Raw genomic sequence first — 12629 nt, 5'->3', positions numbered from 1 at the left:
CAGAAAAGTTTAAGATTTATTCATCATAAAGCCACTTACACAGTTCCCTTTGCTTAGAGTTATCATCGCCACCGAACGGCATGACGATACACAAGCATTCACACGGTATGCGGTATTTCAATTGATACCAACAGAATCAATGTGCACAAAAAAGCAAAATCGGTGTACGGTGGATAGAAGACATTTTCAAACAAAAACAGATGAACCGCTCGCTCCTCTTCCACTTGAAACCTATTTGTTGTATGTCAAAGTCCCCCAGTAGTAGTGATCATTAATGGTCACAGAGGCGTTATTACCTAGCTCATTCTCAGTAGTACTCTCATTTATGTGTCAATCATCTCAAGATAGCTTAAAAACAAAAAAATCACTCCCTAACAAGAGAAAAAGACCTATTCAGGTCAGTTAATGACCATCACAGCATTCCATAGAGTCCATCACAGCATTCCATAGAGTCAAGAATTACTATATAGCTATAACTGTTTTCTATATCTATGTACAGCTTCTATCTATACATATATAATACTAAAACTTATTTGCCACATTATATAGTAAGAGAAATTCACTTAGAGGCATTTTCTCTAACCAAGAACTCTGCCATACTCAATCACCAGATTCAACATTTATTAAGATTTTTCAAACATTTTTCTATAATGATATTTTTTGTCATGAAACCCTACCAAAAAAACTTAAGACAATGCACAAAGCATTAAATTTCAGGACTAACATCAGGCCAAATACTATGAATCACCAATCACTAATCCAGGTTCATCCATTCAATTATTTCAACAGCTAATACATAGAAGATACAGTGTTACGCAATGTGCTAGGCACTGTGGAGAAGAAAAACATAGAAAACACAGGCACTATGGTCTAGAAGCTCACAGACTGGCATTTCACAGGTACAGAATGTACACTGAACCCAACTCCACAATCCCAGACGTTCAGAACATCCACATATCAATATTAAGTAGAAGCATCTACAGTGTGCCTTTAGGACAGGTTATACATCCTTTAATTAGAACGATGTAAGTGCTAGGGAAAAGTGAACAAATGCTTCATGCTGACTAATTAGGTCAAAAGATGATATGCTTGAAATGAATCCTAAAAGACATGTTTGCAGAGTCAAGACAGAGAAAAAGACACAGCAATCAAAGCAATGTTCAAAGACAATGTTCTAAGGCAGAGGCAGAAAGAGCATGGTATTCAATAGTTGAGTAGGTCTACAGCAGTAATCAGGAGAGAAAGCAATAGGTACAGCCTGGATACATTCCTGAAAGATCTGGATTTTATTCTAATGACAAAAAACAGATGACAAAGATAAGAAACAAGATCAAATAATCAGTTAGGCAGTGGTTTGAAAGTTAAGACCAGAAGCAGGAAAGCAGATAATGTTAATCTATAATAGTAAGTGTCCAGGTAAGAAATGAAGGTGGACCTAAATTATAACTGAGTGATGTTAAAAGTGAAGACAATTTCAGGCAATTTCCTGAGTTAGTGGCAAGTCAGTTGGGCATCTGACTCTTGAATTTTGGCTCAGGTCATGATCTCACGGTTCATGGGATTGAGCCCCACGTTGAGCTCCATACTAACAGCACCTGCTTGGGATTCATATTCATTCATTCATTCATTCATTCATTCATATTCTCTCTCTCTCTCTCTCTCTCTCTCTCTCTCTCTCTCTCTCTCAAAACAAATAAACTTAAAAAAAAAAGTGTCTAGACAATTTCAAAGTAGCCCAATCAACGAACCCTTGTTGGCCAAATGATATGACAGATAAGGAAGATGGAAGAGGCAAGAAAACTCCTAAGTTAGACAACTGGGTGACATCAATAACCAAGACAGCACAGAGTTGTGAATGAGTGTGTCCAGATGTGTGTGAACAGGTTTAAAGGAAAAGATGTGATATTCATTTTAGACATAACGAATTTCCATAGTCTTATGCCGTATAGATGAAGATGTTCTGAAGAAGCTAGTACTTACAGTGAGTGTAGAGGACAGAGAGGATAAAAAAATATATACTATGAGTAGGGAGTAGCTGAAGTCATGAAGATGTGCTGAGATCCCCAAGGGGCGCTGTGTGAGGTAAATGAAAAGAGAGTCAAGGACAAGAGCTTAGGAGAGTTCCTGAGGCCAGGACCACAGACAAGAGGTCCTCAAGAGAGACTATGAAAGAACAGTCGAAGAGCTAAGAGAACAAAAGTTTCAAAGAAAGAGGAATGGTCAACAATGTCAAATGGAGCAGAGAGAGATCAAGCAAGAACTGATACTTCTGGTAACCTTATCAAAAAGAGTTTCAACAGAGTCATGAAAGTGAACAGCAAAACACTGGGGATTGAGGGATGAATTAACAGTTAAAAAAAAAAAGTAGCAACAATAAGCAGGAAGCATTTCTCAAATTGTTTTGCAGTTTCTCAAACTGTTTTGCAGTTTCTCAAACATGTTGACCCTAGAACCCTTACCCTTGGGGTCCCAGAGCAAAAGAAACTTAAACATGGCATGTTCACAAACTATCAGGAAGAAATCACTGTCGAGGGAGAGACTGACTACAACTGAAAAGGGATAAATAATAGAATACATTGTTAGAGGGAATAAAGATAGGCTCTGAAGCATATAATAGAAGAACACCTGTCTGTCTGACACAGGAAGAAAAACAGGAAGGGTATGAATGCAAATGCCGTATACAGGTCAAAAGCTGCCACACGAGACAATTCATTCTCTCTTTTTCCCTCCTCTGAACAACCCAAGTCACTTACTCAAAAGTAACAGAGAAGCGGTGAGTAGGTGTGAGCAGATGTTAAGGGTTTGGAATGGCAGCTATAAGATAAGAGAAAAGAAGTAGATCTGAGGTCAGAAAGCAGTATGCACATACTAATGCCATTTGAGCTGCACCACAGTTCTAGAACTCTTCAAAGTACTGAGGAGAGACAGGTTTAAGCCCCAACCTCATAAAATTCCAACCCATTCCATCTAAAGCCCAAACGATTCCATCTCCTAGGGCCTCAAGTCTGGAAATCACCTGAAATAACACTAAAACTCAGCAAGAAACTAAAGATTGAAGTATATCCAGTGAGTTTCCAAAACCTCTCTGGGATCTTAAAAGCACCAGTAACAAGCAACTAGAATTCACAGGAGGATTTGTGGGCCAAAAGATTTTAATGTGAGCATTCTTCTACTTAAATACTTCTTACAAGAAATGCCATTTAATCAGACCACAAGGGGGGCAAATGCCATCAAAAGTGATGTTGACAAGTATGAATCTCCCTAATACGCCCAACAGTCCAACCGTTCTCATCCATTTATATCACTTCGGGGGTAAGCTAAAACAACAGTAACACTAATAATTTATGAAACATATTGAGACAAAACGAATATGATTTTATTTAACATGTCATTACTTTTAAGTAAATCTTAACCAGTAACACCTTCAGAAGTTTACAAAATCATGCACTTCCCCTTCTTTTATTCAAGTTGACCCCTAATTCTTTTGTTTTTAATGTTTGTTTATTTTATTTTTTTTTTTAATTTTTTTTTTTCTTCAACGTTTTTATTTATTTTTGGGACAGAGACAGACAGAGCATGAACGGGAGAGGGGCAGAGAGAGAGGGAGACACAGAATCGGAAACAGGCTCCAGGCTCCGAGCCATCAGCCCAGAGCCCGACGCGGGGCTCGAACTCACAGACCGCGAGATCGTGACCTGGCTGAAGTTGGATGCTCAACCGACTGCGCCACCCAGGCGCCCCAATGTTTGTTTATTTTTGAATGAGAGCGAGCACAAGCAGGGGAGGGGCAAAGAGAAAGGGGGGCAGAGGATCAGAAGTGAGCTCCACGCTGACAGCAGCGAACCCGATGTGGGGTTCAAACTCACGAACCACGAGATCATGACCCAAGCAGAAGTCAGATGCTCAATGGACTGAGCCACCCAGGAGCCCTGACACCTCATTCTTATGGGAAAGATGGGAGCACACTGTTATCCCTTCCCAAAAAAAAGCAGTTTTAAACTAATTTTTAAAAATATTCAAGAGTATTAGTTAAAATGTGAGCCTCTAAAAGACAATTAATGTCACTGCCTCATTACACACACACACACACACACACACACACACACACACACACGGAGCCACACACATCTGAATATAACTGACAGCACCCTAAATAAATATAAACAAAGACAAAGTTTAGAAGCGATAAGGTGCAACTGTAGATATGGAAATTTATTTAATATCCACCATGGGCTTGGAAATTTGAATCCTCATAATTCTGTAAGGTAGGTGACAGAATATTTCAATCCTAAACAACAGTATCTGAACTAGAGAATCACTGTTCTAAGAAAAAAATTTGAAATTCACATACACCTTTTGTCAGACAGAGAAATGGGTAATCATCGCAGGCAAAAGCTAAGAAAAGATAAAAGAGAATTCACACTCAGGTAAAATAAAGTACTCCTGGTGTGGAGTCTCCAGTAACCTTCCATCCGCCATCTGCTTGGTGTCCAGGCAAAGATGGTGAGCAAAGTACAACATGGAGAAGCCCTGTAACTTCACAACAGTGTCAAGAAGTAATTAAGACTACTGCCAGGCTCAGGAGATAGAAAAGTATCAAGAATACTTGGACAATGTTAAACTTTTGCGTTTCAAAAAAATAGAAGATCCTCGGGGCGCCCAGGTGGCTCTGTCGGTTGAGCGTCCGACTTTGTGGATGCTTTGTGGACTTTGTGGACGCTTTGTGGACGCTTTGTGATCTCGTGGTCCGTGAGTCCGAGCCCCGCGTCAGGCTCTGTGCGGACAGCTCAGAGCCTGGAGCCAGCTTCGGATTCTGTGCCTCCCTCTCTCTCTGCCCCAACCCACTCGTATTCTGTCTCTGTCTCTCTCAAAAATAAATAAACATTTTTTTAAAAATTACAAAAATAAAATAAAATAAAATAAATAGAAGATCCTCTAACATTTCAAAAGAAATCACCATCCTCTGTTCTAAATCGGTTGTGATCATTAAAGTAAAACATGGTGGCCATATAGCCCAGAAAACCCATGATCAAATTTTTTAAAGATATAAAAGTATTAGAATACCACAAAACCGCATACGTTGCCTAATAAAAGGAAATTAAACAGTAACATTTTGAGACAAAATACATTAGTGGTACAAAAATAGTAGCAAATACATGCTCAGACTCAAAATATTTACAGTCCAGTGAGAAAAGGCAAACAGATAGAGAAACTTAATATAAAACAAAATGAGATAAGTCTTAACACCAAGTATCATAGAAACAGTAAAAAAAAAAAAAAAAAAAAAAAAAAATTTCTTTGAGGTGTTTAAGCAAGCATTCACAGAGAAGGTAGTATTTGAGTTAACTCTTGAAGGGAAAAAGAGGAAAGATTTTTTGTTTGTTTTTCAGATTCGGTTAATAATAGCACAAAATACAAAGATACAGAGAAGTGACAACATATTTCATGTTATATGAGGTATGAAAGATTCAAAATGATTAGAATTTAGGAAGTGTGGATGGTTAAAGAGAGATAGCCCTAGATAAGTAGAACAGATCCTGAAGGGATTTGAGAAAAATTATTCAGAAGATACACTTAGGGTTTATATAAACTATGTCAGTAGTGTTAAAAAAGGAAAGAAGAAGATACTGTAGGATTTTAAAGAATACAGACTACAGGCAGACAACATAGTAGAAAAATCTCAGATTTACAATTAAATAGACTTGAGCTAGGAATCCTAGCTCTATCACTTATTAACAACAAAATTTTGGGGGGTGCCTGGCTGGCTCAGTTGGTAGAGTGTGTGACTCTTGGTCTCTGGGTTGTGAGTTTGAGCCTCATGTTGGGTGTAGAGATTACTTAAAAAAAAAAATAATAAAACCTTTTAAAAAAAAAGTAAGGTTTTTCTAAATTGCAACTTCCATTATTTGTCAATTGGGGATGATATGTCATTACTGTAGAACAGCCTTAATATGATGGCAAATACATTGTCCAATGTATTATCTGTCAATTAACGGACAGCCAAACTTCAGTAGTTCCCTTCTTATACCAAATGGCAGAATGTGAGAGATGACGGGGAAGAAGACAACACATGTTGCCTCAGTGACTGGGAAGATGAGGAAGTCATTTACTAAAGAAAAACCACATATTGAGGAGGGCATCTTTTGGAATGAACACTGGGTGTTGTATGGAAACCAATTTGACAATAAATTTCATATACTGAAACAAAATAAAAATTAAAAAAAAAGAACCACAAAAGGATCCGTAGATTCGGGGAAGAGAAAAATGCACCGAGTTTTAGACATGCCAAATTTGCAGTGATAATGGGATACGTATCTACATGCAAAGATAGAAAGCACAAAAAATCTGGATCTTGAACTCAGTAGACGGTTCTAATAGAAATAAAATTTTAAGAATTTTAAGCGTACAAGGGGAAGCAAAAAACAAGCGAGCCAAGAAAAGAAGCTCACAAGGAGCCACAGGTGAAACAAGAGTCAAGACTGCAAAGAGGAAAGAGTTTCAAAAACAGAGAGGTGGCCAGCAGTTCTAAGCGCTGGATCAAATGCTGTATTTGGTAATTAAGAAGATCTCTGACATTCTACGAGAGCAATTTCAGCGAAACTTGTAAAATGCCAAGTTGCAGATACTGAAGGAATAAATGGGTGGTAAAGACATCAGAGAAAAGAACAGAAGCTCTTCTAAAGGTCCTCAAGTGGAAACTCCACAAACATAGTACAGAGACCTGATGTACGTCAAAAGAGCCACATGTAAAATAAATTTAGCCTCCACCAAGCTACAAAAAACCTAAGGAAAATAGTATCGTTGATTCTCTGACGAGCATGTTTTGTATTTATACATCTTTTTTTTTTTTTTTTTTTTGTATGAATGTATTAGAATGAAAGCATGAATCACTGTTTTACAAAAGTCGTGGGTTTGGTAAACAGGCTCTCTCATATCATGAGATTCTTGGTGAAAAAGAAATAAAAAGATTGCTAAGTGCTCAAAGATGGGGGATCATAGAGCTCTTGAAAGAAATCCAACACTGAAGAGAATAAATGCAATTACGAATGATTCAGGTGGAAACCTTCAGACTTCAGAGAAAGTTTCTGTTGCTGTTTTTGATTCAAGGCTTTTGTTGGTTACCTTTTGTTTTCGGAAATTGAAAAACTTCTAGAGGTGTTAGGTTAAGACCAAGAAATCAATGTAAAGATGTTTCCAGATCCAGAAAGAAAAGTAACTAAGTGTCACTAAGAATCGGATGGAAAGGTGAGGAAAAGGACTAACTTTACAAATACTGCAGTTATGCAGAGGCTACAGTCCATGTCCAGTATGCACAGTCTATGGATGCACTCTCACCTAAAACAAAGCTCCTCCTCAGAAGTTCAGTTAACTAGCTAGGTCATTAAATCAATCACAGCTCTAATACATTAGAGGGTATATCAGAGAGAGGGGAAGAGAATTTTAAAGTCTGACAAACATGGGTGAAAATGCCCACTTCTCTACTGGCTACTATTTAACCTTAACGTTACTTAGCTTCTCTGAAGATGTTTCTTCGTTTAACAATAACACTTGCGTCCTGAACTGTGAGGAACACCAAAAGGGATGATTTATGTAAAGAGCTCACCACAGTGTCTGGCACAAGGTAACCACTTAAGAAACAACAGCTGTAACTACTAAAATGAAATATAAATTAATATTTCTCTGACCGTAGGATTGAGAAGACCTAAGATTTAAAGGAAAGGAAACAGGAAAGATTAACTATCTGGCTATGCATTTTTTGAGTAAAATTTTTTATGTGAACAAATAGAAAATGTTAAAAAGCATCATATAAAACTAAAACAAAAATGGTAAAAGAATGGATTTACATGAACTAGTTTTCTTCACACAACAAAAAGATAACCCCCCCCCCCCCCCCCCGCCAAAAGAAAAGAAAAGAAAAGAAAAGAGGCTGACATGCTCCTTGCCCTGCATAAACACCACCAGGTGCCCAATGTAGGAACCCACAGATACAGTAATGGACACTAAGTGGGTATTTTTTAGTACTTCAACGTGTCACTGATACTGGGAGGAGGTACCGTCCTTCCGATGTTAGACCAAGCTAATAAGGCATCCTCATGTCCTTAAAGGAAAAGAACTATCTGCAGCATAAAATAACAGTAGTATTTGAAATGTGAGATTTAGAGAACACCAATCTTTCGCACATTGAAAGGTTTGTCTATTATAACCCGTTTTAACCAAACAGAAAGCATAATTCTAGCATACGCTCTTACAGCAACCTAACGGTGTTTCGAGCTGCGCTCGAAAGAGGTACCTCGAGACCGTCACTGGGATAAGACGGGCATATTGTGGAGAGGCCGAGCGGCTCTGCCCGTGCACGACCAGTGTCACGCCCCACAGCCTGCACGCCAACTCCACCTCCACTCGTCTCTGTTCTTGTCTAGTTAGGGTGCAATTTATTTTCAGACTTTCTTTCTAAAACTGAAAAATAATTCTAACCGTCAACATCGAATCTCTCTCCTACCAATCTCAAAGATAAAAATTCAACGAACTGTACTGCTATTCATTATTGCCAGATTCAAAACTCTCCAAGGAAATTTTGAGGATATTATCCTGGGGACCCTCCCCACCCCCCAAAACTTTTCCTTACCTTTAGGAAATACTATGAAAACTTCACTTGGGGCAAATGCTATGTTTCGCAATATTTTTGTAGTAACTTGTTTATTTCTATGCCCAAGGGAATATAGATATCACTGCGGTATTAATACCGAACAGACCAAAGTATCGTGGAACCCCTTCATAACACAAAGTGGTGACAGAAATAAAACCAAGTTGTTAACTTTGTTGTATGTTTTCTGCATGTGGTGTATGTATGTGGGCTTACAGCCTCTGGGCTAGCAATGCATTAAAAATACCCATGTATTCTGAAAGTTTGGGGAGAAGGATATTCGACTCCCACCTAGACTGCAGGTCTGATTAACAGGTCTGTATTATACCATTACCAGTGTCTTTAAAGGAGAATATAATCATTATTATCCAAATTACAATTGAATATAATTCAAACCTTTCCCCTGGTACTTCAGAATCTTACTGAAAAGCTAACCTTTGTGATAAAATCCATTTTCATTATTCAGCAATGATAGACTGAAATGTGCCTGCCACAATTCTATGACAACATACTGTCGAAGCTGGTTTTAGAACCAACACGTAACAAGTCGTTTACATACAAGTTTTATGTAGTAGTAAAAAATGTACAGAAAGACAACATATGAAGCTTCCTGTTATTGAGACTGCAAATAAATGAGACTTCTATGATAAATTTTATAATGACTTTTGAATACAGTACCCTGAATAACTGTGTATGAAATATAATTTGAACTCATAACTTAACAAAATCCAAAAGGGAAAAACTAAATTTAATAAAAGAATACGAAAATAACTACAAGCAGAGAAAGCTCAAAAGCCACCACAGAAAATCAATGAATTGGTTAACGGGCCACTAAACTTACTTCGATTTAAAAAAAAAAAAAAAAAAAAAAAAAAAAAATCACCTAAGGATATCAACTAAGCCATCCAACCTTCACACCCACCACCCACACAGACACAGAAAGCAGCCAAGATATTCACTTTCAAAAAATGTCTAATAAAATTATTTTTACCTGTAAATTGTTTTCTGTGACTCTGTTCCACCAAACCATATTGATGGGTACTCCTGATTTACACCTGTCAGCAAGGCAGCCAATAGGGTTCTTTGCTTTTCGTGCCTTTGATCCCATCGGAACTAGCCTCTCCTCCAGCATCCCCAGGCGATACTTCCTTGGCTAGGAAAAAGAAGGAAAGAAACCAGGCCACTCCTAACATCCCCCACACTAACCTAAACTAACATAACTAGCATACAGAGGATAGCAGGAATGGTGGAATAGGAAACAAGCAAAATTTCTAAGATACTCCCTCTAACGTCCCTGTCACCACCCACCATTTCCCACCCCCACCCCCAATACACACCTCCAAAATAACCCACAGGCCTAACAGGCTGAACAACAATATGATATAAAGCAACAACTGTTGTAGAGATATACATTAGAATCCCATTGTACCCAACTTTAATGAATAGAAATTACCAGCAAAGTTAAATGCTCTACACAATTTTTTCCACTGGCACTTACCTATTCTCACTGCAATATGAAGAAATGCTTCAAGGGCACAAAATACAGGTAAACATATTCTCCAAACTCTTATCTTTTTCTGCTCCCCATTTTGCTACCTTATTTCCTACTGAGGAATTGCCCCCACTTCAAAGCAGCAGCTAATTCCCAAGAAATAGATTTGTTTTGAATTGATTTTTTTAATTTTTAAAATTCTATGCAGGTTAAAGTACAAGTCATTATGTCTGAAGTGGGCATTCAACTTAAGGTACTCAATGAAATCATCTCAAAAATTTTTTTAAAAATACACACATTTCATGGGACTTATAAATACCAGTAATGTGAACAGACTGATAACTGAATAGCTTGTCCAATAAAAGCATAAATTCATTGGCAAACATTGTCATAAAGTTAGCAAACAATCTTAATAGTAGTTGGCGGGGCTTTTTTATACGTGAAAGTTAATGGTAGTTGTCACCATCTTACCTCTAAATTTGCACTACATTACATCTCAAGGGAATGAATTTGTGTGTGTGTGTGTGTGTGTGTGTGTGTGTGTGTGTGTATTTTTTTTTTGTATACATATTTTTCCCTTTAAGGAATGCTGGTATATTCTTAGGGAAGGTGACTAAGCCTGAAAGAAGAAAATCTATGTTTACTCACTGTTCTGTCGTAAGTCTGCTGAAGCAAACAGTTACAATTAACTTTCTTCAGAAAAAGTGTCATGGCCAGACAAATACATAACATATAATTTTGGCTAGTAGAGACAACCAATTTGAAAACTCTTGATTTCTAAATTTGAAAGTAACCTTGCAAATAACGCCTATGGGAATTATTCTATGCAAATTAGATTCTAACTACAGAGATGGGCCTTTGCCAGTGGTCTTTGATTTAAGGGGGAAAAAAGTAAACGTGCATAAGAAAGACAACTAAACTACCTACCAACCCAATAATTATAGCAGTGGATAAGTGTTTCATGAGGCTAACACATTTCCACCTCTATGCAATCTCACACCAATTCAATTACCCTTCATGTGTACATCACAAGCAACTTCTGTGGATGAAAATAAAAATGTACTCATCAGAACAATATTATAAACGAAAGAATTTTAAAGGAACTTATTTCTAGTAACACAGCTCACAACTGTAAGACTTTGATACGCAGCAAAAATACTATCACCTTAATTAAGCTTTCACTAACTTAAAACTTCTATTTTAGAAAATGTCTGGCCTAAAGATTATCCTAATTATCAGAAAAGTTCAACACATCAAAGAATATTTACTTAAACAAAATCACAACCTATCAGATAGGATTTACACAAGGCACCTAAATTCCGGGCACGTATTTCAAATTCAGACTTGCTTTTGAGCTGGTTATTACAATTGGTGCGATTTATTTCCTTATACCGGTGCACTAAGCAACATAGAAAAAAAGTATTTAAAGAAATCCAATGTAGCATTCTCCCTTCCCAACAGGTCTCCTTCTGTTTCTTATTTTTCCAAAGAGGAATCCATCACTTCTCTCCCCACCCCAACCCTCAAAAACCTGTAATTACCCTAACACCCTTCCCTCTTGAATAGAACAGATCCCCAAAAATGTGCCATTACAGATTGAAGTTTCTCCAATAAGTAGCAAGAGATTAAAACTTAACCTGAAAGTAAAACCTTCTACGTGATACTGAACGAAAAGACTTACGGTATCAGTACCATTTAAATTATCATGAGAAGCAAAAGAAGACAAAAGGACATCTGAAAAGGGATGGCAGCCACAGAAAGCACGAGGGTGAGGCGAAAAGACCACATGTAGAAGTCTCACTGCACAGGACATAAATTATAGTAAAATCTCATCTGTAAGCTAATTCCCAAATTATCTTGACTATCATATATCCCTTGAAGAACACGCATTTCCAACTGAACATCTAAGAGATCTTTTTGTATCAGGACCTGTTCTAAATACTTGGAATACAATGATGAATAAAACACAAACCTTTCCCTCAAAGAGGATATAATGTGGTAGGTAACAAAGTCATGCAAACAGAACATACTGACTGTGATATAATAAATGCATATATAATAAATAAGGTACCAACAGGGCAGAGACAAAGGGTTCACAGAGAAGGCAAAAGCCTGAGCAGTTCTGAAGAAGAAGTTAAGTGGACCCAGATGGAAAGGGGGAGGGGGAGGGGGAGAGAGGGAGGGGGAGAGAGGGAGGGGGAGAGAGGGAGGGGGAGAGAGGGAGGGGGAGAGGGAAGGGGGGAGAGGGAGAGAGGGAGAGGGAGAGAGGGAGAGACGGAGAGGGAGAGGGAGAGGGAGAGGGAGAGACGGAGAGGGAGAGGGAGAGGGAGAGACGGAGAGGGAGAGGGAGAGACGGAGAGGGAGAGGGAGAGGGAGAGGGAGAGGGAGAGGGAGAGGGAGAGACGGAGAGGGAGAGGGAGAGGGAGAGACGGAGAGGGAGAGGGAGAGACGGAGAGGGAGAGGGAGAGACGGAGAGGGAGAGACAGAGAGGGA

The 12629-nt window shown here is 38.3% G+C and overlaps 1 protein-coding gene across 6 annotated transcripts in view; it reads right to left on the bottom strand.

Moving 5' to 3' along the window:
- PAN3 (poly(A) specific ribonuclease subunit PAN3) overlaps positions 1–12629 on the bottom strand; it is a 133363-nt gene that overhangs the window by 86092 nt on the left and 34642 nt on the right. For 4 of the 6 annotated variants that reach the window (XM_047876176.1, XM_047876142.1, XM_047876146.1 and 1 more), the window contains exon 5: positions 9636–9797. The exons of the other annotated variants lie outside the window; for them this stretch is intronic. In XM_047876176.1, coding sequence (XP_047732132.1) covers positions 9636–9797 — 162 coding nt within the window. The remainder of the gene's footprint in view (positions 1–9635; positions 9798–12629) is intronic. 6 annotated transcript variants of the gene reach the window in all.

Source organism: Prionailurus viverrinus, chromosome A1 (genome assembly GCF_022837055.1).
Source record: "Prionailurus viverrinus isolate Anna chromosome A1, UM_Priviv_1.0, whole genome shotgun sequence".
Classification (NCBI taxonomy): domain Eukaryota; kingdom Metazoa; phylum Chordata; class Mammalia; order Carnivora; family Felidae; genus Prionailurus; species Prionailurus viverrinus.
The sequence above is the reverse complement of the archived record's forward strand: the minus strand, read 5'-3'. Positions and strand labels throughout refer to the sequence as shown.